The sequence below is a fragment of the Pygoscelis adeliae genome, unplaced genomic scaffold (genome assembly GCF_000699105.1).
Source record: "Pygoscelis adeliae isolate BGI_AS28 unplaced genomic scaffold, ASM69910v1 Scaffold282, whole genome shotgun sequence".
Classification (NCBI taxonomy): domain Eukaryota; kingdom Metazoa; phylum Chordata; class Aves; order Sphenisciformes; family Spheniscidae; genus Pygoscelis; species Pygoscelis adeliae.
In genome coordinates, this window is record NW_008824352.1 from 4,285,562 (window position 1) to 4,312,092 (window position 26,531).

Genomic DNA, 26,531 nt, shown 5'->3' on the forward strand with positions numbered 1-26,531 from the left:
CAGCCTCAAACTGCTGCCATTTCACCTGGGAGGGGGGTCTGGGGTGTGTGGAAAAGAGGGGCAGGTCCTGCCAGAAGGGCTTCAGGACGATAGGAGCGGGGATGGCGGCTCACAGCAAGAGCAGGGGGCTGCTCCCTCCCCCAGGACGGACACTGCTGGGTCACCTCTGCCAGCACCATGGCCACAGACCACCAGGCTGCGGGGGTGGGGGGTGAGGTGCTGACAGCCTGCAACCCCTGACCCCTGGGACCAGCGCCCCGTGTCCTGCCCCTGCTGCGATTCCTGTCCCTCCAGCAGAGCTGGGCTTTCCCTCCTTTCTCCTGGCTGGATCGAGTGTCCCCAGCCCTGCGGAGCAGGCTGGTCCCCCAGAAAGGGCCACCGAAGGGGGAGGCACCCCAAGCCACCAGGCAGCTTGAAGGCAAAGCAGCAACTTGCCGTGGAAATGAAGTGTTTATTACGACCAAGCAGAGATACAGGGGCAGGAGGCAGGAGGCTTCGCTGTAAGAGGTGCCTCAGAGAGAGGGAGCTGCGGTGTGCCGGAGGGAGGCCCCCGTTTGCTTTCCAGCTGGTCTACGGGGAGCGAGATACCCCCCTCTCTCCGTCCTGTCCCCAAGCATTGCCAGGGCAAGGTTCTGCCTTCACAAGGGGGTCTGTCACCTCAGGACCACTCTCCCAGCCAGTCCCAGATGTGGCCATCAACCCCACCCAGAGGCGCAAGCGCAGTTTCTACAAAAATATCCTTCCCTCCTGAAAAAAAGACTGTAGAGAGCAGGCCGGGCTCCCGCGGTACAGTGTTATTGCTCAGTGTGACAGACGGTCAGACACAGGAACTTAAGGCAACAGGAATAAGTGCACTAGGAGGGCTCCCCGACGCGTGCACGGCACAGGCGGGCCCCCACCCCAGCTCATTGTCTCAGGCAGTCCTCGGTGACGCCCTGCGCGGCCAGCTCTGCCAGCACATTGTCCAGGTAGTTGGGGTCAGGGTAGCCGTGGCCGCTCAGGTTTGTGTCCATCTCCGTCTTGTGGTGGATCTCGTTCCACACCACCGTGTTGCTCTCGCCGGTGGTGCTGGAGGTGCCCACTGTGAAAATCAGGCGTCTCTTCCAGGCCACCCTTAGGAGCTCCAGGACCTAGAGGTGGAAGGAGAAAAACCAAAGCTGGCCTTCAGCAGCTAGGAGACTTGAACCATGAGAGCAGCTTGCCAGAAGCCTAACAGCCTAAATCCCTGCTACAGCAGGAGGAAACCAGAGATCCCAGCTTCAGAAGGGATCTCCCTCACCTCCTAGTTACCCATATCGTTCCCCTGATGGGAAGGGCCATTCCCTGCACATGCTGGTCTTCCAGGATTTGAAAAATACTGGCACAAGTTGAGACAAACACACCCACCTAGAGGAAACAGGGATGGGAAGAGCCAGCAGCCAGACTTTGTGAGCTCAGCAGTTTTCAGTGCAAACCCTTGTAACTGCATAGCCCAAGACAGGCTAGGAGCGTCTTCCCGAAAGATCAGACGGGATTTTGTTTGGTAAAGGGATGAAGGAGAGTAAGTCTTCACAGTCAAAGCTGTGAAGAAGCAGCAAAGAACTTCAAAGGCAGAGGGGTTACAAATACACGTAAGGAACAAACAGCATGGACAACTACTAAGACTAGGACAACTACTATGTCCTAGCATCACGAGGACAGCTCCCAAAAGCAACCCTGTTGTGCTGATCCACCAACACAGGGCCAAGAGACAACCTGAGAAGGGTCACGTTATCAGGGTGTGATACCTTACCTTTCTGCCCTTCTCGTTGTCTGGTAGGTAACAATAGCGAGGAAAGCCTCTTGCTGTGTAAGGCATCCCAGGGTTGGGGTGCTCAGGGCCCTGCAAAAGGTAAGACATATTTGGCACAGACGCATCCATCTTCATGAGTTGGACAATCCCTCAGCAGCGGGATTTGACATAGGTCCATCTCAAAGCAGCTCTCCCATGTAAAGGGAGTAAGGTATTGCTGATGATGGGTATGAGGTATCTGACTTGTTCTTATGGGACATCTTACGGGTCCTCCAAGAGCGGTCTCACGGCGGGATTACAAAGCCAGCTCTTCATACTACTTAAATTCTGGTGGGAGACATCCCCAAACCACAGCTTTTTCCATGTGGTCTGATGACACCCTAAAAAGATCACCCAGCTCAAACCTTTGCAAGCTCACTGCAACCACCAAAACCTCAGACGTGGGTTGCGAAACCAGACATTGGGATCTCTCCCACCTTGTGAGCATGGGCCGAGTCTCCTCTCTGCTTCACACAGACATTAGTCTTTACTGTAGGTGAAAGGCTGTTGTAGACCCCGGGGCCACACTCAAAGGGGGAAAAGATCTTTCACAGAGGAGACTCAAGCCACCCATACATTGAAGAACAGCCAGTGCAGCTTGCTGCTGGCTCCAGGCACCGTAGGCTGCTCAGCGGCGGGCTGCCAGCAGGTACTGCACCAGATCCCCGTACTTCTCTGGGAGGTTCTCACAGCTTGTGCTATCCGGCAGCAGCCATTCCTGCGAGCGTGCTGTGCGCTCACCTGGATGCCTCTGCTGATGTGATACACAATCTGGATCGTCCCGCAGTCCTTGTGGCCAGGGAGGGACTGGGGAAAAGTGGAGACCTCCATCTTCCCTTTGGGCTGAGTACCGGTTTTCTCTCCGTAGATGGTTTTACAAGAGGGGCACTGCAAACTCCCATCCTGCAGGGAGAGAGAAGCAGGCATCAGAGCTCCACAGCCGAGTCACCCGGGCGCAGAGGACCTGGTGGGGATGGGCTGGCTTGGTACCTTGTTCCCGTTGGAGTACATGGCCAGCATGCAGAGCATGTGGAAGGAGTGCTGGCAGTTTGTCAGACGACCGACTGTCTCCGGCTTGATTGTGCTGCACTCGCATGCGTCGCCGTAACCTGAGGGGGAGGACAGCTTCTCCATGCAGATGATACAGTCCTAGAGTCCGGGACAGCAAGGAGAAAACCACCATGTAGTGCGAGCACAGGCTGATCGTAATGACTGACCCACCAAGGAAGCGATCGAGGAGATGCTTCCAGAAGATTTGCCTTCAACTGTAATCCTTCCCTTTGAGGTTTAAGGGCACAGAGACAGGTTTCCTTATCTGGCTGGTACCACCCCACTCCACCACCTCCTGGACAGCACAGGAAGAGAGCTGCCATCAGTCAGAGTGGGAACTGAGTATGGATGTGTCCTGCTCCTCTACAGAGCAGCTCCAGTGCGGGGTTTTGATCTCTGTAGTTTTGACCTCTATGAGCATTGAGAGGAGACCAAAGTCAAACTCCCTCTTCCACCCCAGGCCCTGCGGCCAGCTCCAAGGGAAATGGGGAGGCATTGCTAGGATTAGCTACTCAACCCACACCGTGCTTTCTCTGTCACAGTCCTCTGACGAGGACAAGTCACCGGTTACCACGTGTGGGCTTCAGGCAGTGCTGAGGCCTCTCCACCTAGCATCAACAGTGCCATTGCAAGCAGCAGCATCTACCACATGGGATGCCCAAGGAAGTACGGTCCTCAGGCATCGCTGTGGTTTTCACAGCACCCCAGTGAACAGGCCACCGGGCAAGCCGGAGTCACTTCACTGGCCTCTCACCTCATCGGCAGAAGAGCCCTTCACCTCTTCCAGGTATTTCTTCACCACTGCTTCTGGCTCGGTTGGTGTCGCTGCACAAGGAGAGAGATGAGAAAGAGAGAGAAGAAATCAGACATGCTGTGAGGTATGACGGGCATGTGCAGGGTGAGCTAGAGAGAAGGGAGACAAGCAAGTCACTGGCCAGGACGCCAAGGAGAAAGGTTAGGGTTAGAGGGGGAGAAGAGGCTGCTCCAACTGATCCCTACAAGCCCCACAAAGGCTTTGCTATCAGAAATGGCTACCGCTAGGACTGTGAGCACCGCAGATGGGAGAACCCACTGGCAGATGTCGGTGCCCTGTGCTGTACACCCAGGGGTCTGCCTGTAGCTGCTGTGCTCCAGTTCTCCCCACGTACCCCAAGCGACGCCAGCCAGGTCCCAGCTGGACTTTCTTTGTGCACACCAGAGGCCAGCTAAGATCAAACTCAACCCAAGGACACTGTAGTCTCACTGGGATAGAGGATTACATCATCTGCGGCGTCAAAGGAGAAAAGGCATTCCCACATGGCCCCAGCTGATGTGGGACCTTCTCACACCCTGCAGCTGGCACCTGATAAGGAGAGACCCAGCAATACACTAAGCTTCAGGCCCTGTTTCAAGTATGGCAGAACGAGCCTCGCATCCTTAGCACAAAATAGCCTCTCTCTCAAACTTCCACATACTCAAATCCAGCAAGACACAGCGCAAATCACAGGGTATAGAAAACAAACGAGCTTTACAATAGGTACCCTATTTGCAGCACACGACACTGATATCTTTGCATTTTCCTAAATATAGTCCCTGCTCCTCATACACCCAGGCACGAGCACCCGAGCAGCTCACCAGCATCAGCAGCGTGGTCCCCTCGGAGGTGTTACGGGATTAAGCAACAAACATCACACAACACCCAGAGCAAGTTACCGCCGAGAGCATCAGCAGTCACCTCAACTCCCAGCCCATCCTTCTGGAGCTGCCCAGCAAGGCTTCGCTTAAGCCAGCAAGCATCGCACGCCTCTGCCCGGCGCCCAACTCCGGGCGAGAGGAGATGAGCTCCTTACTGGTCATCAGGCCCGTCATGGAGGCTGCCTTCCACCAGCCTAGGAAAGGAAACATTTGCACAAGTGATGTTATGACTCCACCTGGCAGGAGGCAAAAGAGAGACCTGTCACTTGGCTCGGGGGGGACCCTTGCCCTTCCTTCCCGAATCTACTTCTGGGAGAGATCAGGGGAAAGCAGTGCTGTGACGAACAGGCCAGCAAAGGCGTAGTTCTTCCTCCTCCGTTCTCCTTCATCCTGGCCAGCCGAGCTGCCGGGGTGGTTTGGGGAGCAAAGGAAATGCGAGCAGCAGCCAGACAGGCCACAAGCGTGCGTGCCCAACACCCCAGGGCCTCACGAGGAGTTGTACTCCAACACTGCCCCAAAGAGCTTTGCTCTCGAGCTCATTTCTAAGCCACTGTAAGACATCAACTGTGCTTTAGCACAGGGAGTACTGCTACTCCCAACTGCCACGCTCCCAGGTGGATGCAGAGCATCCCCACGTGCAACTGCTGGGCATCAGAGCTGTGGGTGTTCCTGCACGACATGCGTCTTCAGCTCTCCCTATCCAATTTAGGGCTTTTCAAGGAAGATGGAGGGTTCACAAATGTTGCCCCTGTGGTTGAAAAAGCTGTGCATCAAGAGACAGTCACACTGGAGCCAGCACCGAGCTGTTCTGCCACCCCAAAAAAACAGTCTCTGTTACCAGCAGCAAGGGGTGGGTGCTCCTTTCTGGATGATCACTTTTCATGGTAGAGGCAAACATGGTGAAGCAGAAGGGAAGGACTGCTCACATGCCACAGGTGTCATTAAACAGGCAAAGACCTGGATGGCACAGATCCTGTTATCACGCAGGAGCCCCTCGTTCCCGTGAACACCAGCTCTGCAAGCAGCTAGTGCTACGGGAGCACCTCAACAGAAAGCACAAGGTCGCCCTGCAGCACAGACAACTGGGTGAGATGCAACCAGGGAAGAGATGCCTTTTCACTGCAGACAAGCTAGCTCGGGGCAACAGGAGAGAGTGAGGCAGAACGCTAACGTGGGTGGAAAATCGTTTAGCTAAGGAAGACTGATAAACTGGGAGCTGGACTCTCCTAAATGAAGACACAGTCATTAAGATGAGTTATTTTCATGAGGGGATTCCTGGCCATCCTGAAACACATGATTTCTGGCAGCAGTAGAGGCGGAAGGGATGACTGAGCACACAGAGCAAGAAAAAGAGCCCGCAAGGTGAAGGGATGCTCCCTCTGAGGGCCGGTGCCGGGCAGGAAGAAAGACGCCTGACATCTCAGGCAGAGCAGGGCTGCGAGCATCACCCTCTGGAGACTTAGTCAGGAAGGTGGTAACAGGATAAAACAAGCATTAAGCCAAAGAGCAACACAGAAGCAGGTGTTTTCCACTCCAGGGGCATGCCAAAATCCCCTGGAAAAGGATTTCCAAGAACTGCTACAAGAAGAGCAGGAGACAAACAGGAGCCTGGGCAAGCGACAGCCTTCCAGCTCTCAGGCCAAGAGCTCAACAGTGCCAGGAGCTGCTTCAAGGCCTCATCACCAGACCCCACAAGGAATGCAGCTCCTTGCCTTGCCTTTTCCAAAGGTGAGAAACGGGTCCAGGAATCCTCTCTGCTGGGACCTTGCTCGCACGCAGCAGATCAAGAGCTGCCAGCCAGGAACGAGTTGCAAGGAGATGCAATCAGTCTGAACTGTCCCAGCTCATCGTCACAGCTCAGCTCGGTGCTTACTGTGCCTGAAGCCCTCCCAGCTGTGTGCTCTGTGACGTCCCCAGGCTGGCAAACACAGGGTGGGACTTTCCACGCGTGGCAGTTGGAACCAGGCTCTGGTCTGCAACCGCAAGAGACCTTCATGGTCACATGGGAGACGGAGGCTTCGGCTTCTTCTGCTCTGCAGGTTTTGAAGAGGACCGTGTGAGCAGGGCTAGCTGCTACCCACTGTAACTCCATCCGCTTCCACAAGTACCCAGTCGTGGTGGAAGTTGTGGTACCCCCCACATTCCCATTCCTGAGGATCCCGTGCTGCCTGCCAGACCGACCACCAAGTCCTCCTCCATCTGGATTGTGTTTTCCATGTGGCTCTTTTTGAAGTGACCTTCTTGTCTCCTCTGGCTAAGGGCTGGAGGAAGCAGTGCCAAAAAGATGCACAGACAAGGTGGTGAAGACAGCGAGGGAAGTGAGCGGAGAGGGTGTGTTACACCAGCAGCAACGCCTGCCCAGTACTTGGCAGAACGCCTCAGTTCACCTGCTCTGACCTGCACAGCAGATCTGAGCAGCTTTAGAGCAATTCACCTCGTTCAGGATGGTGGAGGATGCTCCTTCCCTGCAGCCCCTGCTGTACATTTCTCTTGCTGTTGACTTTCCTTCCTCTGTAGCAGCTCAGAGAAACGAAGACATGACTTGCCCAAGAACTGGCCAGGCTCACTCGAATCAAATCAATGAAAGGAGACAAAAATCCCAGTGCAGAGCCAGGTAAAAGCGAGGAAAAGAAAGCTCTTTGCAGAGTCTGTGGGGTACAGCAGGGATTTCGGGCAAAGCAAGTGGCATTACACCACCCCACCAGCTGGCATTAGGATCTAGCTGGGGGCAATCAGACAGGCAGAAGAGGGTGATGCAGCCCTCAGCCATCCTTAGGAAACCTGTGCCTGATGGGTTTGCGTTGTGGCATCTCTGATCTGTTCCTGTCACTTTGCTGTGATAATGCTCTGATGCATTTAGATCCACCAAAGTTGTCTGGGGAGAGAAAGGGCTGGGGAGCCCAGATGCTTTAGAAATTCTGTCCCCAGCTGCAAGCACTTGAATGTCCAATCCCAAGGAAGCCTTTTGATGCTGAGAACTTGGTTTCAGCAAGGGTAGCGAAGCCCACACAGCCTTCCTTGCCTCTGAAGAGAGGCTCTTCCTTGGGCAGACCAGCACATCTGGCAGGCCACATCCCAGCAGCACAGGGGGGGAGCTAGAAGGCAGCTGGGAGGCACAGCACCCGCCACGGCACAAGCCACATATGCTTCAGCGCATGAATCACTTCCTTACTGGACCATTTGCTCCATAAAAGTGTTTGCCTCCAAATCTTTGTTCTAGCCATCCCTTGGGATCATCAAAGCCTGTTCAGTCCCCATAGTTTTCAGGATTCAATAGCAGATTGAAAATGCAATAGCAGAATCGACTGATGCTGTTTACCACCAGCTGGTGCAATGCTGTGCTATTGATTTATCTGGGATGTGAAGGAATGTTTACCATTCTTTCATCTACAAAGAGAGGAATAATGATTATTTTTTAATGCTTCCCCTTCCTCCCTGTAGATAATAAGTTGCTTGCTGAAGCAAGGGCTTTCCATGGGCAACATTTAACAGATGTGTTTTGAATCCTTCCTCAGCAACCAAATGCTTGCAGCAGTAACATACCTCCTTCTGTATCCCAAAATGAGCCATATGGTTAGCAGCAGACTTTTTTTCTGATACCCTGTGCAGGCCAGACACAGGTTGTTTCTAGTTATTGCCATGGACAGTCACCCAACTCTGATCACCTCCGCCCTCTGTTCCCGGACTTACAAGGGCTGGACCTACTGGCCTCACCCCCAAGAGGGTTGCCCAGAGATCAGGCAAGTGAGAGGAGATTCGGTGTTAAAAACAGCTTTCTCCACATTTAGCATTTCAGCAGGCTAACCAAGCGACCAGGCTGCTCTGATCCTGACACAGAGCATCCCTGTTATTGCAGCCTGTTTCCTTCAGCAGATGGTCCCCCACGGGAACAGTGAGCTCCCCCGACTCCGAGGAGCTCCCCAGTCCCACCTATCCCATAGGCACTGGCATGGTCCGCAGTCCCAGCTGCAGATGGATGGACGCAGGGGGAGCAATCAGAGTCAGCTGGGATTACACCCCTCACCTAGCCAGACCCCATCCTGCTCGGCAGGGAAGGACGAGCGTGCTCATCTCCTCTCCCTCCGTGACCGCAGCACTCTGCACACGACTGCCCACCCCAGAGAGGATGCGCAGGGCAACCTCCAAGCCAGGGGAAAAGCGGACAGCGATCCCATCAGCTGAAAGGATAACAAGTGGCACACCAGACTCAAAACAACGCCTTCTTCCTTCAGTCCCCCTCCGTGGCAGCCAGCTCCACTCCTGAGCAGCACAGCAGCACTCAGAGAGAGACAGAAAAGCCGCTCGCCTCCCTCCCGGACAGCCGGCGGGGTCTCAGCCCGCCCCGAGCGCGCAGTCGGCGGCGATGGCGCAAAGCAGCGGCTGCAGCAGCCCGAGGAAGCACAGCGCCGTGCCGGCCGGCGGGAAGGCAGCGCTGATCCGTCAGGACGGCAGACGCTGCCAGGCTGCGTGCCAGCACCAACGGCGCAGTGCCTGCCCGGAGACTACAGCTTCCCCGAGAGCTGCAGCGCCCACAGCGCAGCGCTCGTCTGCGCCAGAGACATCGCTGCCAGAACGGCAACAACGTTAACGAGTCCTGACTAATTAGCGCCTTTGTTTAACATAACCCAGCTATTCGCCAAGCTGGCTGCAATTCCATCAACATCGCCTCAACCCGCGTGAGGCCAGGGTTTGCAGCAGCAGGAGGGAGCGAGAAGGGGCTCGGCAGGGGTACGCTGCACCCACCGCCACCTATTTTGGCACCAGCTGGTTGCAGTCAGCACACTGATGGCCGCCTCCTGGATGCACAGCTCTTGCTAGAGCTCTCCATGATGCAAAAACCTGGAGGGGTGTGGGAGGGGAAAGGGCATGTGATGCAGAAATTCAGGGCACAAAACAGGCCCATCTCGGCCTGTTGACAGCTTCAGGGCCCGTAAAGGGAAAAAGAACAGTCTGGCCGAAAGTCAGGCTCACTGCTTTCACTGCAGAGCAGTGTTCCTAAGCCCAGAGGGGTGTTGTACAAACACAGCTTGCTCCTAGGAGGGACTGAGCACCCTCTTCATCCCAGGAGTCGTGCACTCTGCAGGACCAGCCTCCCTGCCCCCAGCAAAGGCAACCCCACTTTCTAAAGCGAGAAGGGGGATTTTAGCAAACTAAAACAGAGAAAGGTACCCCCTTTGCGTGGGTCAGCATTGGAAAGGGCAGAGCTGGCAAAGCGTCTCCTCTGCAGCGCGTCCTGAGCGGGAACGAGGATGGCTAGGACAAATCCTGCCATGCCAGATGGGAGAAGGAGCTGCTTGGTGCTCCTTCCCCAGACTCTGTCCCATCCCTCCTGCTGGTGTCCCCTCTCTGCTCCCCGGGCCAGAGGTGTCCCGGCCCCAGCAGGTGGCATTGGTGAGCTGGCAGGGAGGTGGCAGCCAGGCACGTCCCCAAGGCCTGGCTCTCCGGGCTGGCACCGGGCACAGCCCTGGGGCTGAGCCAGCTGCCTGGACAGCCCCGGGGGCCGAGGCTGGTGCCGGCCCTGCCCCAGCACACCCTGCCTTTGGCCAAGGTGCGGCTCAGCAGGTGACCAACACCAATGGCAGGCCTGGCCCTCAGTTTTTTGGGCTCCTCCAGCGACAGGGGCAAGGCAATGCCTCCGCAGGAGGGACTGGCCTCTCCGCAGCTCCGTTTCGGCACAGTTTCCAGGGTGTCCCCACCACCCAAGTCCTCATCCCCGGCTGTGGAGGGCTACACGGATGCTGCCTGTGCCGGGAGTGAAGCGTCAGGAGCCGGCGTTACCCCACCGCCTTGCCAGCTGGCTCCGCAGAGCGAGATCCTCATCCAGCCCCTCTGCCACCCACCTCCGCTCGGCTCTTCTCCTTCACCTCCCATTTTCCTTTGCTCCTCCTGTTCTTCGCTGCTTCTCCTGCCGCCCCCTGCTTTCTCCTCCCCCTCTATCACACATCCTACTCCACATCTGCTCTCTCCCTCCTTCTCGCCATTTGCATGTCCTCCTCCCAGCTCCCTCCATAATGCATTTCCGCAAGATACCTCTCTCTGCATTTAATTTCTATTTTCCTTCCACCAACCTTCCTGCCGCTTTCGGACGGGTTTGGACCTCACTTCCCCATCAAGCCTCCTCACTGCATGCACAGACTCCAAGGAGAGACACACTGGCACCAACATACTCCCCAGACAGCCAGATGCCTCTTCCCCGGCACCTCAGGGCTCTTCCCTCTTTCTTAAACGTGAGCATCTCCGTGTTGAAACCCCCCCCTCCCTTTGCTTATCTGAAGGGGGAAGCACCTTAGGTTTGGTGGTGGTTGACCACCCCAGGATACCTGTGCAGGGATTGGCAAATGACCTCTACAGCTACACCAGGCTGGATTCACACCTAGCCCTGCAGAGTCCCAGGGCTGCTACACACGGATGGGACCCAAGCTCTAAACTGGGAGCCCACCAACTCTGCAAGGGCAAGGGTGTGGGATGCCAGTGAGATAGAAAGAGGAGAAATGAAGGCCCTGCCCTGGAGGTGGCTCAGCTCAGCAGGAGAGCTGGGGTAACCCAGCCCTTCCTGCCAGAGCATGTCCACCAGAGAGGGTTCCACTCCACTCCACTCTCTTCCACCCCAGACAGAGGTGGAGAGAGCAAATCCTCTGCAATTTGACCTTGAAAGCCCTGTATGACTCAGGGTCTGCTTGTCTGGAAGATCCTTCTCATCCCATGACTCAACCGTGACAAGCATGGCTCACAAACAAACCTTCTCTTGAGAGCATGTATGGATTAAATGCTCTCCTTGATGGTCCCTCAGCTCCCAACTCGTCCCACCAATGAGTCAGAGAAGGTCCTGGTATGTGGACACCCAGGGCTCCCCGAGAGGGTGTAGCAGGACCATGGGGGAGGCTGCAGGAGTCTCTGACATGCACAGAGAACAACTGGGCTGCTCCAGCTCTAACGACCGATGGAAACGAGCAGAGCTACCACAGGACAGGGTCTATGTCATCATCTTATTTTACAGCCTGTCAGAGACTGCGCAGGCCAGAGGAGACGTGCCCTGCTTCTCCCCTTGATGGGACGACCATCATCAGTCAAATCAGAAGAGCCAAGAGGGTGGGGGGAGAGACAAGAGGAAAGGAGGGAGGCAGAACAAGTGCAGAGAGATAAAGAGAAGGAGATGGAAGCAAATATCAGAGTTTGAGCAGGAACTACCTTTCTTGGACACTTTCCTCCCCTCCTTAACTGAGCTGTGTTTTTTAGTGGCTTTATGGGTGCTGGCAGCTTGCGGCACACAGGTGAGGTGCACGGGGAGTCCAGCGGCTGACATCAGAATAGCCGTCATGCCTACAGCGGGTACGAGATCAACATGCAGGAAGGAAACAACGGGGAAACACATTCATTAAAAAAAAACTTTAACCTTTCAAAGAAAATTTAAAAAGATAAAATAAACCAAAACCCAAGCCCTTGATTCAGAGGACATAAAACATCCGAGAGGCAGCAGGGTTGTAGTCAGCACAAGGACAGGATCCAGAGGCTTTTAGAGGGAGGAGCCCAGGCAGCAAATTAAAGCAGGGAAATATGGGCACAAGTCTCACCCGTGACCCTCTGAGCTAGTGTGTGAACAGGACCTTCCTCTTTGCCTTGGCTTTAGGGCTCCTCAGGCATTGGGTCTGCTGTGGTGCAAAGTCCTCCTGCTCACCAGAGCCCTGGAAGCAGGCCTGACCCTGGGGGCCTGAAGGATGAGGGGCATCACCTGTAACCCCTAAAGGTCCTGCTCAGCTACTCCCCCCCTAAAGCTACGTGTTTCAAAGGTGTCGCACCGAACCAATCCCGCAGAGAGCAGCTTAACTGCCTTCAAACACTGCAGCAGTGCCGGGCTGACCGTGGGCTGGAGCTGCCCCACTCGATCCCCTGCCAGACGAGCCCCATGGTGGCAGCCCCCCCACACTCACCCCACACCGTCTCCTCCTTGGCACTCCAGTTTTTCCTAGCACCCCCAGCTGCAATGCAATTCTCACCCTCCCCCATCCCAGCCAGCTGTGTTCATGGGATGCAGTTTGTTAAAGCTAATGAATCATTAAAAAGGACAGCCATTCCCTGAAGGTAAAATTGGCACACAGAGAGCTACAGGACTGATCATGCTGATCTAATATGATGTTTGCCCATGAAATACAGGCTGGTTACAAGTCATAACATTTCTAAGGTAGCATATTGCTGTTAAACTTACATTCAAGAAAACACCTGCCTTTGCCTTCCCAAGAAATGACTTCCCCACCTGCAGCAGCCACCACCAGAACTAAAAAAAAAAAGTGCTTACGGTTGCAAACCAACAGCAGACAACCTAAAAGCCGGCATTTCCCCAAAAGTTACCTCTGACAGTAGACCATGCAAAACCATACCCTAACACTATGGAAATTCTTGCCAGCATCCTGCTTAATAATTCACGGCCAAAGCTGAGATTTCTAAGGATTTTCTTTTTTCAAGCCTCTATTTGGCCAGCTTGGGAAAGGAAGATATAAGAGCACATTTGTTCAGGACAAAAATGAGGTACCTTGCCCAGACATGACTGAAAGTCAAGTTATGACAGGAAGCATCAGCCGGCTTTGTGTGCGAGTGGTAAGACTATTTTCTGCCTCAAACCAGTCAAGAACCCGTGCCTTGTGACTAGAATTCCCCTGCGCAAAGCCTGTGTCAATGCCCCACAAGCAGAACTACCCCTGTGCAGTGCCGACCGTGTTTTGCACCTACTTCACACAAGGTCCAAGCACAATAAATATTCCAGAACCTGTTCAAGTCCTTTCTTGATACACGAAGTTGGATGGCTTTACTAAAACTTTCTCATCTAACGACCAAAAGACAGACAGAAAGGGTTTCACAAGGCAGGGAGAGTGGCACAGACGGATGAAGTAATTTCCCCAGGGTTACCCAAGAACCTTTGGCAGAGGTGGGCTGGCCAGAAGACCAGGCTGCCCAATGCATGGTGAAACCACGCGCTTCCAAATGGAAATAGGTAACACCAAACCAGGCAGCCGTGGCTCACCCTCATTAGGTACCATCATTGTTGATCTAGATCCCCCAGTTCCCAGGAGCTGCAGGGCCAGAGGAGGATCTTCAAAGCATACAAACACCGAGTTAGTACCCCTCACCCTACTGACAGTGCCGGGCTGTTCCCAGCAGGTACAGCCGAGGAGAGCCCCTGACATCGGTACGAGCCAGCAGGCCTCTAACTGAACATTGGATCCAGAAATTTCACAATCAAAATAACTTCCTTTAAGTCTTGAACTAAAGACTGCAAGACTATTGCGTGCTCTCAACCCTGGTCTAAGCCAGCAGTCCTTCACTACTCCCAGGGAGCCTTAAGCAGCAGCTTAAGTGTTCCCATAACAAAAGCTACTTGTGTTTTGAGCGAGTGAGTACAATGGAACACCTGAAGCCCAGCAACAGCACCAAAGCTGCTGCCTGCACGTGCACCAGGCAGGTACTTTCCCCTTTCAGCAGGCTGAAGGACAGTCGGAGGTATTCCCAGAAGAGCAGTACCAACTCACGCTGATTAGAGAGCCTGGAGGAACAATATTCCTGAGAAACAGGCAAGGTGCTGGACCTCCCCGTGGCTAGGGAAGATCATCTCAGACAGCCTGACCCCACCGAGGCTGCAGAAAAGGAAACGGTAAAGTTGTCTCCAAAAAACCTACTTCCAAGCAGTGCGATCACACTGATTGCAGAGACTGACATCTGAAAAGCAAGTCCAAAGACTAACAGGGATTATCACCACCTACGCGCAGCTGACTGATAGGCAAATGTAAAATTAATGCTTTCTTCTTAAGAGAGCAATACTGTCTTGCTAACATTAACTTGCAGAGCCCATTTAAAAAAAAAAAAAAAGAACACGACAAGCAGAGGCTGAACAACTGACTTCAGACTCAATGTTGGAGAAAAAAATGGTCTGATTTCTGAAGGCAACAAGTGAAGAGCATGAGCCACAGAACCTCAGCTGAGCTCAGTTACCCTCTGACACAGCCCCTGTCATACCTGGAATAACACGTCCAAAACTGCCTGCCAGCATCATGAATCATCGCAAAGGAAACAAACATTTATTCCAGGAACTTTCTCTCTCATTTCATGAGCTGCAAACGCATCTACAACTCCACGCAGACATACAGCACAGGGCAAACGTGGTTCCAGGAGAATTACCCCCAACCAAATGTTCTCCCATGGACAATCTTAAACCGGCCAAGAAAAGGTAATTTTCCACTTTTACCTTCTGCTGCCTTTGGAGAGACACACAATGAATCATCTTCTGCAGATTCAAATCAAGAGAGCATTCAAAAAGGGGCTGTTCTGGCGTTACATTGCTCTTTTGGCTCATCTCAAAACCCAGCAGCAATACCTCCTTTAAAGCTTTAATACAATACTGGAAATCTCAGCATCTAACAATCCTCCTACAAGTTTGGTGACAAGAGTCCCCAGTAAGGGGTCTCCTGTGATCCAAGCCTTACGTGGGAGTGTGTGTTCACAGAAAGTGCCAAAACAATACACAGACACACATCACATCTACAGATCGATCCTCCAATTCCCACCTGTGGACACAACAATTTCAATTCAAACTCATTGTAGGCATCTGTGGAGTTATGTCAGGAGCAAATCTGGCCCTGGACCCAGATAAATTCTCACCTGAAGACGCAAGGGCCAAGCCGCAACAGGGTAAGCTTGCCCAGACCGAGACTGCTTTGGATGCCCGTGCGTCGCTGCAAGGGTTCCTGCTGCTCCCTAGCTACCCCAGGAGCTTGAAAAATATTAATGAATATGTTCACACTTTCCACTGGCCACTGGGTTTCTTCCCACAAGGACTGCAGGAGGGAAAAGACAGAAAGCCTTGCAAAGCATCCTTCGGCATCTGATCCGATCCTACGAACGTGTGCAATAAGCACACTCAGAGAACTGCCTCTTTTCTCTTGCTCAAAGCATCTATTTGGCCAGAAGTACAACGTCACTGACTCCCTGGGGTAAAACTGTTTTCACTGGAGCTATGACAACATCCACTGCCTTTTCTCAGCCTGCCATGTAAATAAGGCACTTTTGTAATATCCTGTGCAGAAGCTGAGCGTGGGGAAAACACCCTTACCTAATGTAATGAGTGCTGACCACATGCTTGCTCACACAGCCTAACATGGCCCTCTGGTCACCGGCTCCGGCTACTGATCTGTATTTGCACAGACCTCAGACTGGTATGCCTTTGGTTCCAGTCCTGGATTTAAGCAGGTAGAGGGGAAAGGGCAGAGCTTGCCTTTAAATAACGTGAGATCTCAGAGAAGCACTGCTAATTTGTACGATTATATCCACCAGCAAAATTACTATGGTTGGTATGTTCCCAAATGCCCCAGCTCTAGGAACCCTGTGAACGAGAAACACCTGGTTTCATTTAACAAAAAGCTAATTCCCAGCCTTCACCTTAAAAACAGTATTACAAGGGCCTTCATATGACCGCCTAGTCCACTCCCCAGCCCCAAGGCACACAGCTAAACTACATTATCCCCAAGCGATGTTAGTCCAGCTGATCCGTAAACACCAACACCGTGGTTCAACAGTTTGCTCACACTCTGGTCTGGCATTTCACCATACTAACTGAATACTGAGGGGGAAAGAAAAAGCTTAAAAGCCAAGCTTCCACATGCACCCTGAAGTATTAAAATAGCAGAAAGCAAGGAAAAAGAAATTTCTTTTTTTGCACAAAACTTGATTTTAAAGTCAGCTTCATGATTTCTGGGATCCCGAGTGGTGCTTTTGGAAGACGTGGGGTTGACAGTGTTACAAATCCCTCACTCAAATCCCCAGGCGCTCATCAGACAAACAAAACCCAGCTGCTCATTCAGACCCACAGGATCCCCTGTCTCCTGTTTATCCACCAGAAATTCCCTCTGCATCCAGGAGATGCACCTGCAGCATTTCTCGAGATCGCCCGCAAGATTCAGAGGTTTTATTTCTCCTGCGTCAAACCAGACCCAAAGTGGCTGAGAGGCACCTCGGGATGGAGACCAAGGGTTGCGAGACTTTTGGACACGTTTCCCAGAATAAAACCTTCTTCAGTTCCTATCTGAGGCTGCCCTCTCCCCCACATCATCACAGAGCCCTTGGGTCCTCAGCCTTTCCACCACTGATGCTGAAGGAAGCAGTCGTGCAGCGGGGACCGGAGGAACAAAAGGGGCCCAGCCTGTGTGTTGGAGAATAACCTGAATAATAAGTAACTCAAACACCATCTGCAGGATTTTAAATATGAACAAAATACCACTTCCCAGAAGAGGTCCTAGAAACAGAGCGCGGAGCATAGAGGGGAAGAAGGTGTCCCTAAAGACCCAGCCAATTAACCTTTCGATAAAATTTGGCCTTTTTACCAGAACTCCGCTGCTTACTTTTTACCAGAAATGTTCCCAGAGATTTATTTTCCTTTCACTTGCTAATTAACTTGTCCAGATCTTTCCTCTGCTTCTATGCGATTTTAAGGACAGACTCAAATTCAGATTTTTCTCCTCCCTTGCATCTCTCAGGTCTGTCACATTTGGCAGAAGGCAGCACAGCGCCGATCAAAGCTGTGTTCTACAAAGACCTGGATCTGAAGGAGACGCTGGCCCCAGGGAGTTGCTTCTGCGCTGACCACACTCCGTGCAGCCCATGCAGCTTCTGCACTCCCCTGCAACTCAGCCTGCCTCTTGCTAGCTGCCTCGTGGAGAGCTGAAGATTATTAAAATGAATAATTATTCCCTCTTTCGAACCCCCAGTCTCCAACAACAGAGATATCAATTAAAAACTTAACCGTTTCATTTTATTTTGTTATAATGGTGGTAAATGGCTTACTCTACTGAGCTCTCCTGCAGCCTTTTATATCCAAATGTTGCACTACAAGGCATAAATGGACCATGTGTATTCACCTCTTCCAAATTAACAGTGGATGACTTGCACGTGTAGAATGAGATCACTGTTAACAACATTAACACAGCCTGGATTCACCAGGGCTCTTCAGTTCTTTGCTGTCTTTACCTTTATGTGATTAAGTACCTAATTACAGTCAGTGCTAATAGCCAGGGGATGAAATTCAGAGCTTTTATAAGCAAGGGGAGTTCTTCTGCTCAGGTCATCCACCTAGACGAGGTCTGAGCTTGACTTTACACCTCATTTCCACAAAGACTATTTGCTAACAGGGATACAGATGGGCTGCTCACTGTCAGAGGACACCCAGTATTAGTTATGCAGTGCCTGTTTGGCTATAGAGACATGCAAGGCACAGTTTTCATGATGGTACTAACGTCAGACAACTGGAAACATCAATCCCGGGGATCATTTTTAGGCAGGGTAAGGCCTGACACTCGTGAGAAGACCAAACACCATCACCTTTCCTGGAATAAGGTGGTAACCATTTTCTCTAGGAGCGAGAACATAACTGTCTGTACCTGCTCAGGAGCAAAGTTCTGTGTCCATGGAGCTAATAACCTCAACAGACCATGCATGGACAAGAGCCAGAGGAAGGAGAGGGTTAATACATATTCTATAGTGCCTGAAATGGGTACAGAAAATACCATACACCAGGTCTTTTCCACTCCTCTACCCCGGGTTACCACATTACGATACGATTTCGAGTACACAGCCGGTGTCGGTACGGAGAAGACATCTGCTCTCGGCAGAACACCCATCTCCCCAGGCACCACCACACCAGGGTCCCGCAGTTTGGCGCTGGCTGAGTCAAAACAGAGCAAATGCGCCGACAGTTTTTGGCATGGAAATGCTTCCACTGAAAGCTGCAAGTGCGAGTTGTCATTTTCAAGGCAACGCCATTTCATGTTTTGCAGGCAAATCTACTCTGAAAAGGAGCACTGAAAGCTGGCACTTTCATCCCTCCCAGACACACTCCTCGGGTATATTTAGTATCGTATTCACAGGTTTGGATGATAACAAGCAAACCTGTATTCTGCTGCCACAGGAGACAATGTCTGATTCAATTTCTGTCCCCTCCTGTCCCCAAGACAAGGCATCACAATCATTTTTTAAGCTAAAGACCACCTGAGCTTTTGTAATAAAACCACATTAAAAAAAATCACATTAAAAACCACACACCATCTCACACCACTCTTCCCCCTTGACTTCAAGAAAAGTACTGATCTTGATCCGTGTGCTCCCCCCTGCTACTTGCTCATCCACACCTACGGGAGAAGATGAATACCCAACCCCCAAATAAACCCACTTATTTTGAGAGCTTCGGGACCAGCACCAATGAGAAAAACAGTTACTGAGGTTTGACCATCCCATTCTCCCCCAAATTTGCCCTCTTTGCCTTTCTGAAAAGTCTTTGGGCCTAAAACCCTAAATGCCAGCGACATTTCAGACTCTTCCTAAAAACTAACAAAGGAAAGTAAGTGCCACGGAAAGGTAAACTGCTTGCTCGTGTAACCCTAGGGACAGAGCGGGATCCTTACCTGCCAGGGCCTGGTTCACCTTGCTGGGTTTGGGCATCTTGACTGGCAGGTTTGGGGCGCTGGAGAGAGAAAAGAAAAAGGGACAAGTTCAACAGCACGGATCAATCACTAACAGAACAGAGACAATTCGGCGGTGCACTGTTCCCTCCTGAGTGCCAGGGCCCCGGATACGTTAACAGGGATTAATTGCTCAGATGAGCCCCACGTGGGACCCCCACCCAATGCACCCTTCTTTGCCCACTGGTCCAGCAGCTACATTTAAGGAGCCCAGTCCTTGCCAGAGCTATCTCGTAGGTTTACTTATCTCCAAGGTGGACCTCAGACCTATGTTGTAGGTAGCTGTCTCCAGCCCCATCTGCTCCTGGCTGGGTGCTGGGCCTGACTCATCCCTTCCTCTTGCTGGGGCCTGTTGGTGGACCCTGTTGTCAACCCCCTTCTCTGATCCCGTGATGCATCCCCGCTCTTGCTGCTCCACCACAGAGCTTCCTGTGAGCAGCTGACCTGCGCTACGACAGACTGCTGCACCAGCAGGACTGTGGCATGAGCACACAGCCAGGAACCGCCGGGATGCAGCAGACAAAGTTCATCTTAAACCTTCCAGGTGACTTGGTCTCCAGCCAGAGAAACACTGCTCACCGGAGCGTGAACCCCCATGCCGTATGAAAAGTTGCAGCTGTACAGATCAAAGGAAGCAAGTGTTATCACCCCCACTGCTTTCCAGATGGGGAAACTGAGGCAGAGAAAGGCCAAGAAAAGCCCTTGAGCACACACAGCTGCAGCCCTGGGTTGAACAGAATCAAGCCTTGACTCTCCTTGTGCATCCAAGGGGTTACTGCAACATGTGGGAACAAGGGAGGAAAGGTTGAAGGAGACTTAGAAGAGTTTGGCACCCACTTTCCTTTGGAAATCAAGAGGATTTGGACACCAAACATCCCCTTCAGGTTCCTAACCTACTTGTTTTGGCAGTGTTTCTCAGCACTGGCAGCTGCACCTCAAGCTAGTTTGGTATACATGGGCAGCCAACGTCACGCAATTAGCTGACGGCAGGAGTTAGGAAGGGAAGGGTGAGCAGCAGCATGAAAGCCGATGAGGGGGTCACTAGAGGAGAAAGCAAGCTGGATCCACATGAGCGGAGCAGGAACATTTGAAATCCAACATGCTGGGACAGAGAAGCCACCCATGGCCTTTGTCTCAGGTGGCACATGTACCTGGGATGGATGCAGGCTCATGCGCATCAGCTGCAGTTAACACACAGTGCATTCAGACAACCATCTCCAAGAACTCCCCAAAATTACCTCAAACCTGGCCAGCTTCTTAGGAATTCACAGAGCAGACTAAGGTGGTCAAGTGCCCAAATGCCATCCACTATCTAGGGGGAACCTAATTCTCTCCAGCTGGGATGGAAGAGATGCCCCACTGTGCCCAAAATAGCACCACAGACAGAGGTCCCTCCTTTCAGCCTTGCTAAAATCTTTGTCCACATTTCCATGACAATGACCAGAGCTGAAAAGATTTGGGAGCGACACATGCCTGTCTTCTACCCTGACAACAGGGACACATCCCCACCTCCCTCTTCTCCTACCTGCCGCAGTTTGAAATAGGTTCCCACACGCGTGCAGAGCTCCCTGAAGAAACCCCCGGGCAGGACCCAAGGCTTGGCGCTGCGCTGACAGCCTGGCCAAACGATTCCAGCTCTTCCAGACCCTTAAGAAGCTCTCCAGACCACAGAGGTTTCCCTTCTCTCTCTTTCAAAGACTGTTTTCTCCTCCGCTGCCCCCAAGTTTGCAATGTCTTCAAATGATGCAAGAGATTGTTCTCGCTACAGCCCAATTCAAACCCACCGAATACAGGGGAAATCTTCCCCTGAATTTGAAAGGGCTTTGAATCAGATGCTGTGACTCCTCTTTATGACTTTTTTCTTTCCTGATTCAGCCTCTTCATCACAGCTTTCTCAGGTATTTCCCTCCTCCTTCTGTATCTCATCCCTTTGCTCCATTTCTGCTCCTATGATCCTCTTCAGATGATGGCTAGTAGCAGGGCTGCTCCCTCTCCAGCTGCAGACAAGGAGGGTATTTGAGGACCAGATAAAAAAAAGGAACTTGAGAGACCCGCCCCCAAAAATCAGAGGCAATGGACCTCCCCTCCTTCCCTCTTCCAACTGAGCGGCAGAGAAGACGACACGGTGCCTGGGCACCCCCTCCACCCCAGTCAGTGATGCTGCATGTGATGAAACTGAAGAGCTTGTGCTTCATCGTCAAACCATGAAGCGCAGCAGCCACCTTGGGTGCTTTCACTTCCCCGTGGAAGGTAAAAATACAGCAGAGCACAAAGCTGAACCTTCAGCTCTGCCAGGAAAGCTGATGGGCAGCGGGGGATCCTTCCAAAGGGCTGGAGCACAGGGTCATTACACCTGAGGTTGAAGAAGGCAAACCCAGGGCTGCTCTGGGAAGGGAATCACTGGTGACAACGCTTCGAGAAGACTGGGAGAGAAATTCCTCACTCTTCTTTCCTGCATTGCAAGGCTCAAGTCCAAGTCACCCAGGAGCTAGAGCTTCTATGGAGAAGAGCCCTTGAGATTTGCAGAGGGAAACGGATAAGCAATTAATGCATTTTGCAAGCAATCAAGTTTTGGAAGCTGCGAGTGTATACTGCAGATAAATCACTATCCATCAGCCAGGAAACAGTCGCTGGTCAGCTGCACTCCTGGTGTAAAGGCAAAGCATGTCAGCTTTGACTGCTGGAGGCTTTAAGCCAGCTGACGTGATGATGGAGGAACCAAATACTTCTTATTTCACATGGGCTAAACACACGCAAATTCATATAGCAGCATCTCAGCTAACAATGTCGTAGGATGTGCTGACCCACCCGCTCGACGCCGTGTGAGAGTACCGGCAGGGCTGCCATGCACTGTGATTGCTTTTACAGCTGCAGAAAGCCCAGACATAAGGCTGATGAAATCACGGGAAATCCATGCTGCTTTGAGGTACCTCTGCCACAACACTGCCTGGGTAGACTTGCAGCCACAGTGCGTGGGAGGAAATGTTGCCACGCCAAAAAAGACGCAGAAACACTGCTCAAGCCTACCCTGGGTCTGAAATGGGTTTTTTTGGAGGAGGAAGGGGAAGAGGTAACAAGGAAGGATATTGCTGTTGTGGTATAACACGGGCTGTGTCTCGACTCCGAGAGCAGGCTTGCCAGCAGCACCAACAGACACATTTAGTCCATCAGCTCAGACTCAAGCCACTCCAGTATCGCCATACCAGCACTGGCTTCTTGGGGGAGAGCCGGAGCCAGGCTGGGGTGAGGTCCTGGAATTTTGTCCTGCCATTCACTGCAGCTCCTGCTCTCCTGCTGCTCTGTACACCGGAGGTGACTGCAGCAGGGGTCACCAGGTTGTGAAGAAAGGGACACAAAATAAGACACTGACCTCTAAGATTTGGGAAGAAGATCCTGATAAGATTTGCCATCACTGGTTCCCATAAGCAGAGTGTGGCAATCCGCTATAGGAGGCAGACAGGGCAGACTGATATTTCAGCATGACAAAACCACTCGCTTCTCCAGAATTTCAAGATACTGCAACACCAGTGAGACAGCAAAGCACAAGACCGGAGGGGAAGCGCTGCGCCTGTGGCTGCTGCCATTTCAAACACTGGGTGGCCAGGTTTGAGCTGAACATCACCTAAGCTGCATGTACACAACATCCTAAGGGAGCAGAAACAGGGAGGTCTATAGCAACTCACCCTCCCCACCTGACACGGCCCTTTCTTCCTTCCTCTCACCCTGCACACCAGCCAGCAGGCCGCATATTTCTGTATCACAGCGTCTTTGTAGCCCTCCGGACAACAGCCAACTCTTCTCCCAGATCAGGGCTGCATCCAGCCCTGCCTCACATTAACACCGGGTGCTACCGCAACACCCAAAGGTCTAACCCCCTTCCCAGGGCTAACCGAGTGTACCATGACACTAATGACCATACAGCAGTTTCTCCTCTGCCTTTCTTCTCAAGACGATGCCAAAACCCAGACCAAATCCCTCTAAAGGAGGACCTTTTGGTGCACTGCACGCAGCCACATGGATCAGTGGTTTCGCTCCTGGCACCGAGCAGAGGACATTCCCCTGCTCCCGCTCAGGAAGAACGCCCGGCGGCAGAACCACGCCGGCTAACAAACACGCCCGGCTGCAGGACAAGTCACAATGGGCCCAGCAGAACCAGCACCAAGTAGAGCCCTGCCTCGCCACCCGAGGAGCTCGTGGGCGTGCCTACGGACAAAGCTGCTGAAATATGCAAAGGATATTGGGGGCAATACAGAAGGGCAAAGGCCCTGCCCAGGTTCTGGTCCCTCAATTACACCTCCTGATCCTACAAAGGATGGGTTATTCCCCATGGGAGATTTGGGGGCGCAGCACCAGACCCTTCCTAGGAACACCACAATACTATAAAGCACCCTTCCCCAGTCCCCAAGACTCCCGTTCCCCACACTTTTAAACAAAATCCTCCCCCCTGGAGCTGCCTGCCTTATTTGCAGGCTAGACAGGCACCCAAAGCCGCATAAGCTCAGAGGGGCCAGCAGAGCTACAGCAGGGATTTGCCTGGCTGGGGCACTAATTAATATATACCCGAGAAGATTGCTTCCTGCAGCTTTACTTGCTCATATTACAAGCAGCGCACTCCTCGCCGCATTTTGGGAGTGTCCTTCTCTGTAATTAGCCAGCACAGCGCAGGGAGCGGGGCAGCTCATGCCCCAGTGACAGACGCTTTCCCACATAGGGTGGGAAGGATCATGCGTGGCTGGGAGCCTGGGGAGCTGCACACAGCAAGGTGCTGACCCCTGCTTCACAGATGCGGTTAACGGCACTGATATAAGAATCATAGAATCATTAAGGTTGGAAAAGACCTCTAAGATCATCGAGTCCAACTGTCGACCCAACACCCCCATGCCCACTAAACCATGTCCCCAAGTGCCGCATCTACACGTCTTTTAAATACTTCCAGGGATGGGGACTCAACCACTTCCCTGGGCAGCCTGGTCCAATGTTTCACCACTCTTTCAGTAAAGACATTTTTCCTCACGTCCAATCTAAATCTCCCCTGGCCCAACTTGAGGCCATTTCTTCTCGTCCTGTCGCTTGTTACTTGGGAGAAGAGACCGACCCCCACCTCGCTACAACCTCCTTTCAGGTAGTTGTAGAGAGCAATGAGGTCTCCCCTCAGCCTCCTTTTCTCCAGGCTAAACAACCCCAGCTCCCTCAGCCGCTCCTCATCAGACTTGTTCTCCAGACCCCTCACCAGCCTCGTTGCCCTTCTCTGGACACGCTCCAACACCCCAACGTCCTTCTTGTAGTGAGGGGCCCAAAACTGAGCACAGTGTTCAAGGTGCGGCCTCACCACTGCGGAGTACAGGGGCACGATCCCTTCCCTGCTCCTGCTGGCCACACTAGTTCTGATAGAGGATAAGGACACGACCTTGCTGCGGCATGCTCCATCTGCAGGTTTCAGTGCTGTCTGTGAGGGAGGCTGGATTCACTAACTGTGTTTCATACACAGGAGGAAAATAATGCACCAAGGAGCAAAATAACTTGCCCACATGTATTTAACACATTAGCATTAGAGCCAAGGATATTAACATCTATTTAAGCCTTGGCATTCCCCTCTGGGTTTTCCACTGACTTTGACCCTCTTAAGAGCGTGAGGAACTTAAACCTGTGTTTTGAAGTGCCTGAGCTCCACCCTCTCTCACACCAGCATCCACCCTCCAGCCCCACAGCAAGCAGGAAATATATTTAATCCCCGCCAATGCCACAAAAGCTCAGGCATGCCTGTGCTACTAACAGCCCGTACTGGGGGCTATTCCTGCCTGCGTATTAGAAATAACTGTCACAGCCACACAGGGAGTTAGGCAGCTTTCCAGGACAAACTACACCTCTTTCTCAGCCCTGCAGGAGAGATGTTTTCTTCCGTACTGCAATTTTTAGCTGTGTTTCCTAAAGAAACTGGGTGTACACAACTGCCACCATCTTTCAGTCTCTCCCTAACAGTTTTTGAGCCCTTCTGCCAGTTGCAGCTCAGCTCCAAGAGGCAGGAGCTGGGTCATCCCTGCAAGCTTTGTGAAGATAAGCAGTTTTGCAACAAGCAAGTAATCTGCCAGGGCTGCTCTCAAGCCAAAGGCTGTGGGGTGAACACAACACAACCTTTATTAGACACCAGAGGATCCACTGTGGCCTGCTGCTCCCTTCCCTTCAGCCTCTGAGCATGGGCCAGCACAGGAATTGCAATTGCTAAGAGGAACGAGCAATGCTGCATGCTGGATGCAGACAGAAACCCTTGACTGGCTAATTAGTGCAGGATAATTAGCACTTCATCTTCACCGCCACAAAGGCCACGCTATTCAGTGATGCAGGAGGAGACGGGCAGCGACTGCAAGGGAAGGGGTACTAACCACCACACCACGCCGAGGGGGGAAGACGGGGAACCTAGGGGATAAAATAGCCCAGGAATGTTTTGGGCTTAGGAATTAATGAAACACATTGTTAGAGTTTGCTACTCAGGTTTCCCCTAATTCACAGAAATTAGAGTATTTTCTGCTGGAACATGGGTTTCACGAGCCCGAGACTGTAACCCCAACCAGGAGCAATTACACCCACCCAGCGGCATTTCCGACTCAAACCCAGTACAGGAGTGACAGGGGAAAAGCCATCTCGAGCTGTCAGCTGGTGCTGAAAAGGTCCCTTTCACATAGGGCACTATACTGGAAGACAGAGATTGCCCCCCCATGTGCGTTTGTCTGTCTGGCAGGGAGGAAGGAGGGCGCCCCTGGCAAAACTAATCCCAAAGGACTGGAGAGCCAGACATCGTCCATCATCCATGAAGAGTCACTAACACACATCTTCATTGTGCCCTTCTCCGGGGTCCGTTTGGGTGAGCCCCCAGCTGCTGCCTCCCTCCGGGCTCAGCGCACGGCCATGGACTGGATCTGCAATCCACGCATGCAGATTGCATGCATGCAGATTGCATGCTGGATCTGCAATCCACGCATGCTCCTGCGGGGGTTATGGAAAACAGAGGCTTCCACAGATACATCTAGTGGAAAACACCGGTGTTAATGAACAGAAAGGGAGTTGTAGAGTAAAGACAGTTTCTAACATCCTGCCTGCAAAACCACCTCCCGGACAAGCCCTGTAGCCAGGCAAGTGCCCAGCAGCATCCCCATGTCTGGGCCAGGCTCGGGTCCTGCCAAGGGTTCATGTCACACTTGCCACGGCAAGCACCGGCAGCGCACCCGTGCTCAGGGCATGCTCGCACCCCAGCAGGGACAGACAGCCGGCAGCCAGGAGAGCGGGGACCAAGGCTCACAGCTGGGGGTGCAGGGTTTGCACAGAGTGTGCCTGTCACACAAGTCTGCCAGCACTCACACGCTCCCTTCCAAGCATCTAAAGAGCCGCCGCCTTCCCCACGTGGCACGTTCTGCTGTCCCCAGCAAAGATTTAACCGTACAATCCCTTCGCATCCCCCAGAAAGGCTGGCTTGGCCAGGGATTTATTGCCAAGATACCAGGCACCTC

General features: G+C 52.6%; 1 protein-coding gene across 1 annotated transcript in view; it reads right to left on the minus strand.

The window, feature by feature from the left end:
• Positions 1-774: 774 nt before the first annotated feature.
• The window catches only part of DTX2 (deltex 2, E3 ubiquitin ligase), a 34,668-nt gene continuing 8,911 nt past the window's right edge, over positions 775-26,531 (minus strand). The window contains exons 3-9 of the mRNA XM_009319296.1: positions 18,973-19,031; positions 4,690-4,770; positions 3,615-3,685; positions 2,801-2,959; positions 2,552-2,713; positions 1,772-1,861; positions 775-1,130 (exon numbers count right to left, since the gene is read on the minus strand). Coding sequence (XP_009317571.1) covers positions 906-1,130; positions 1,772-1,861; positions 2,552-2,713; positions 2,801-2,959; positions 3,615-3,685; positions 4,690-4,770; positions 18,973-19,031 — 847 coding nt within the window. The 3' untranslated portion in view covers positions 775-905. The remainder of the gene's footprint in view (positions 1,131-1,771; positions 1,862-2,551; positions 2,714-2,800; positions 2,960-3,614; positions 3,686-4,689; positions 4,771-18,972; positions 19,032-26,531) is intronic.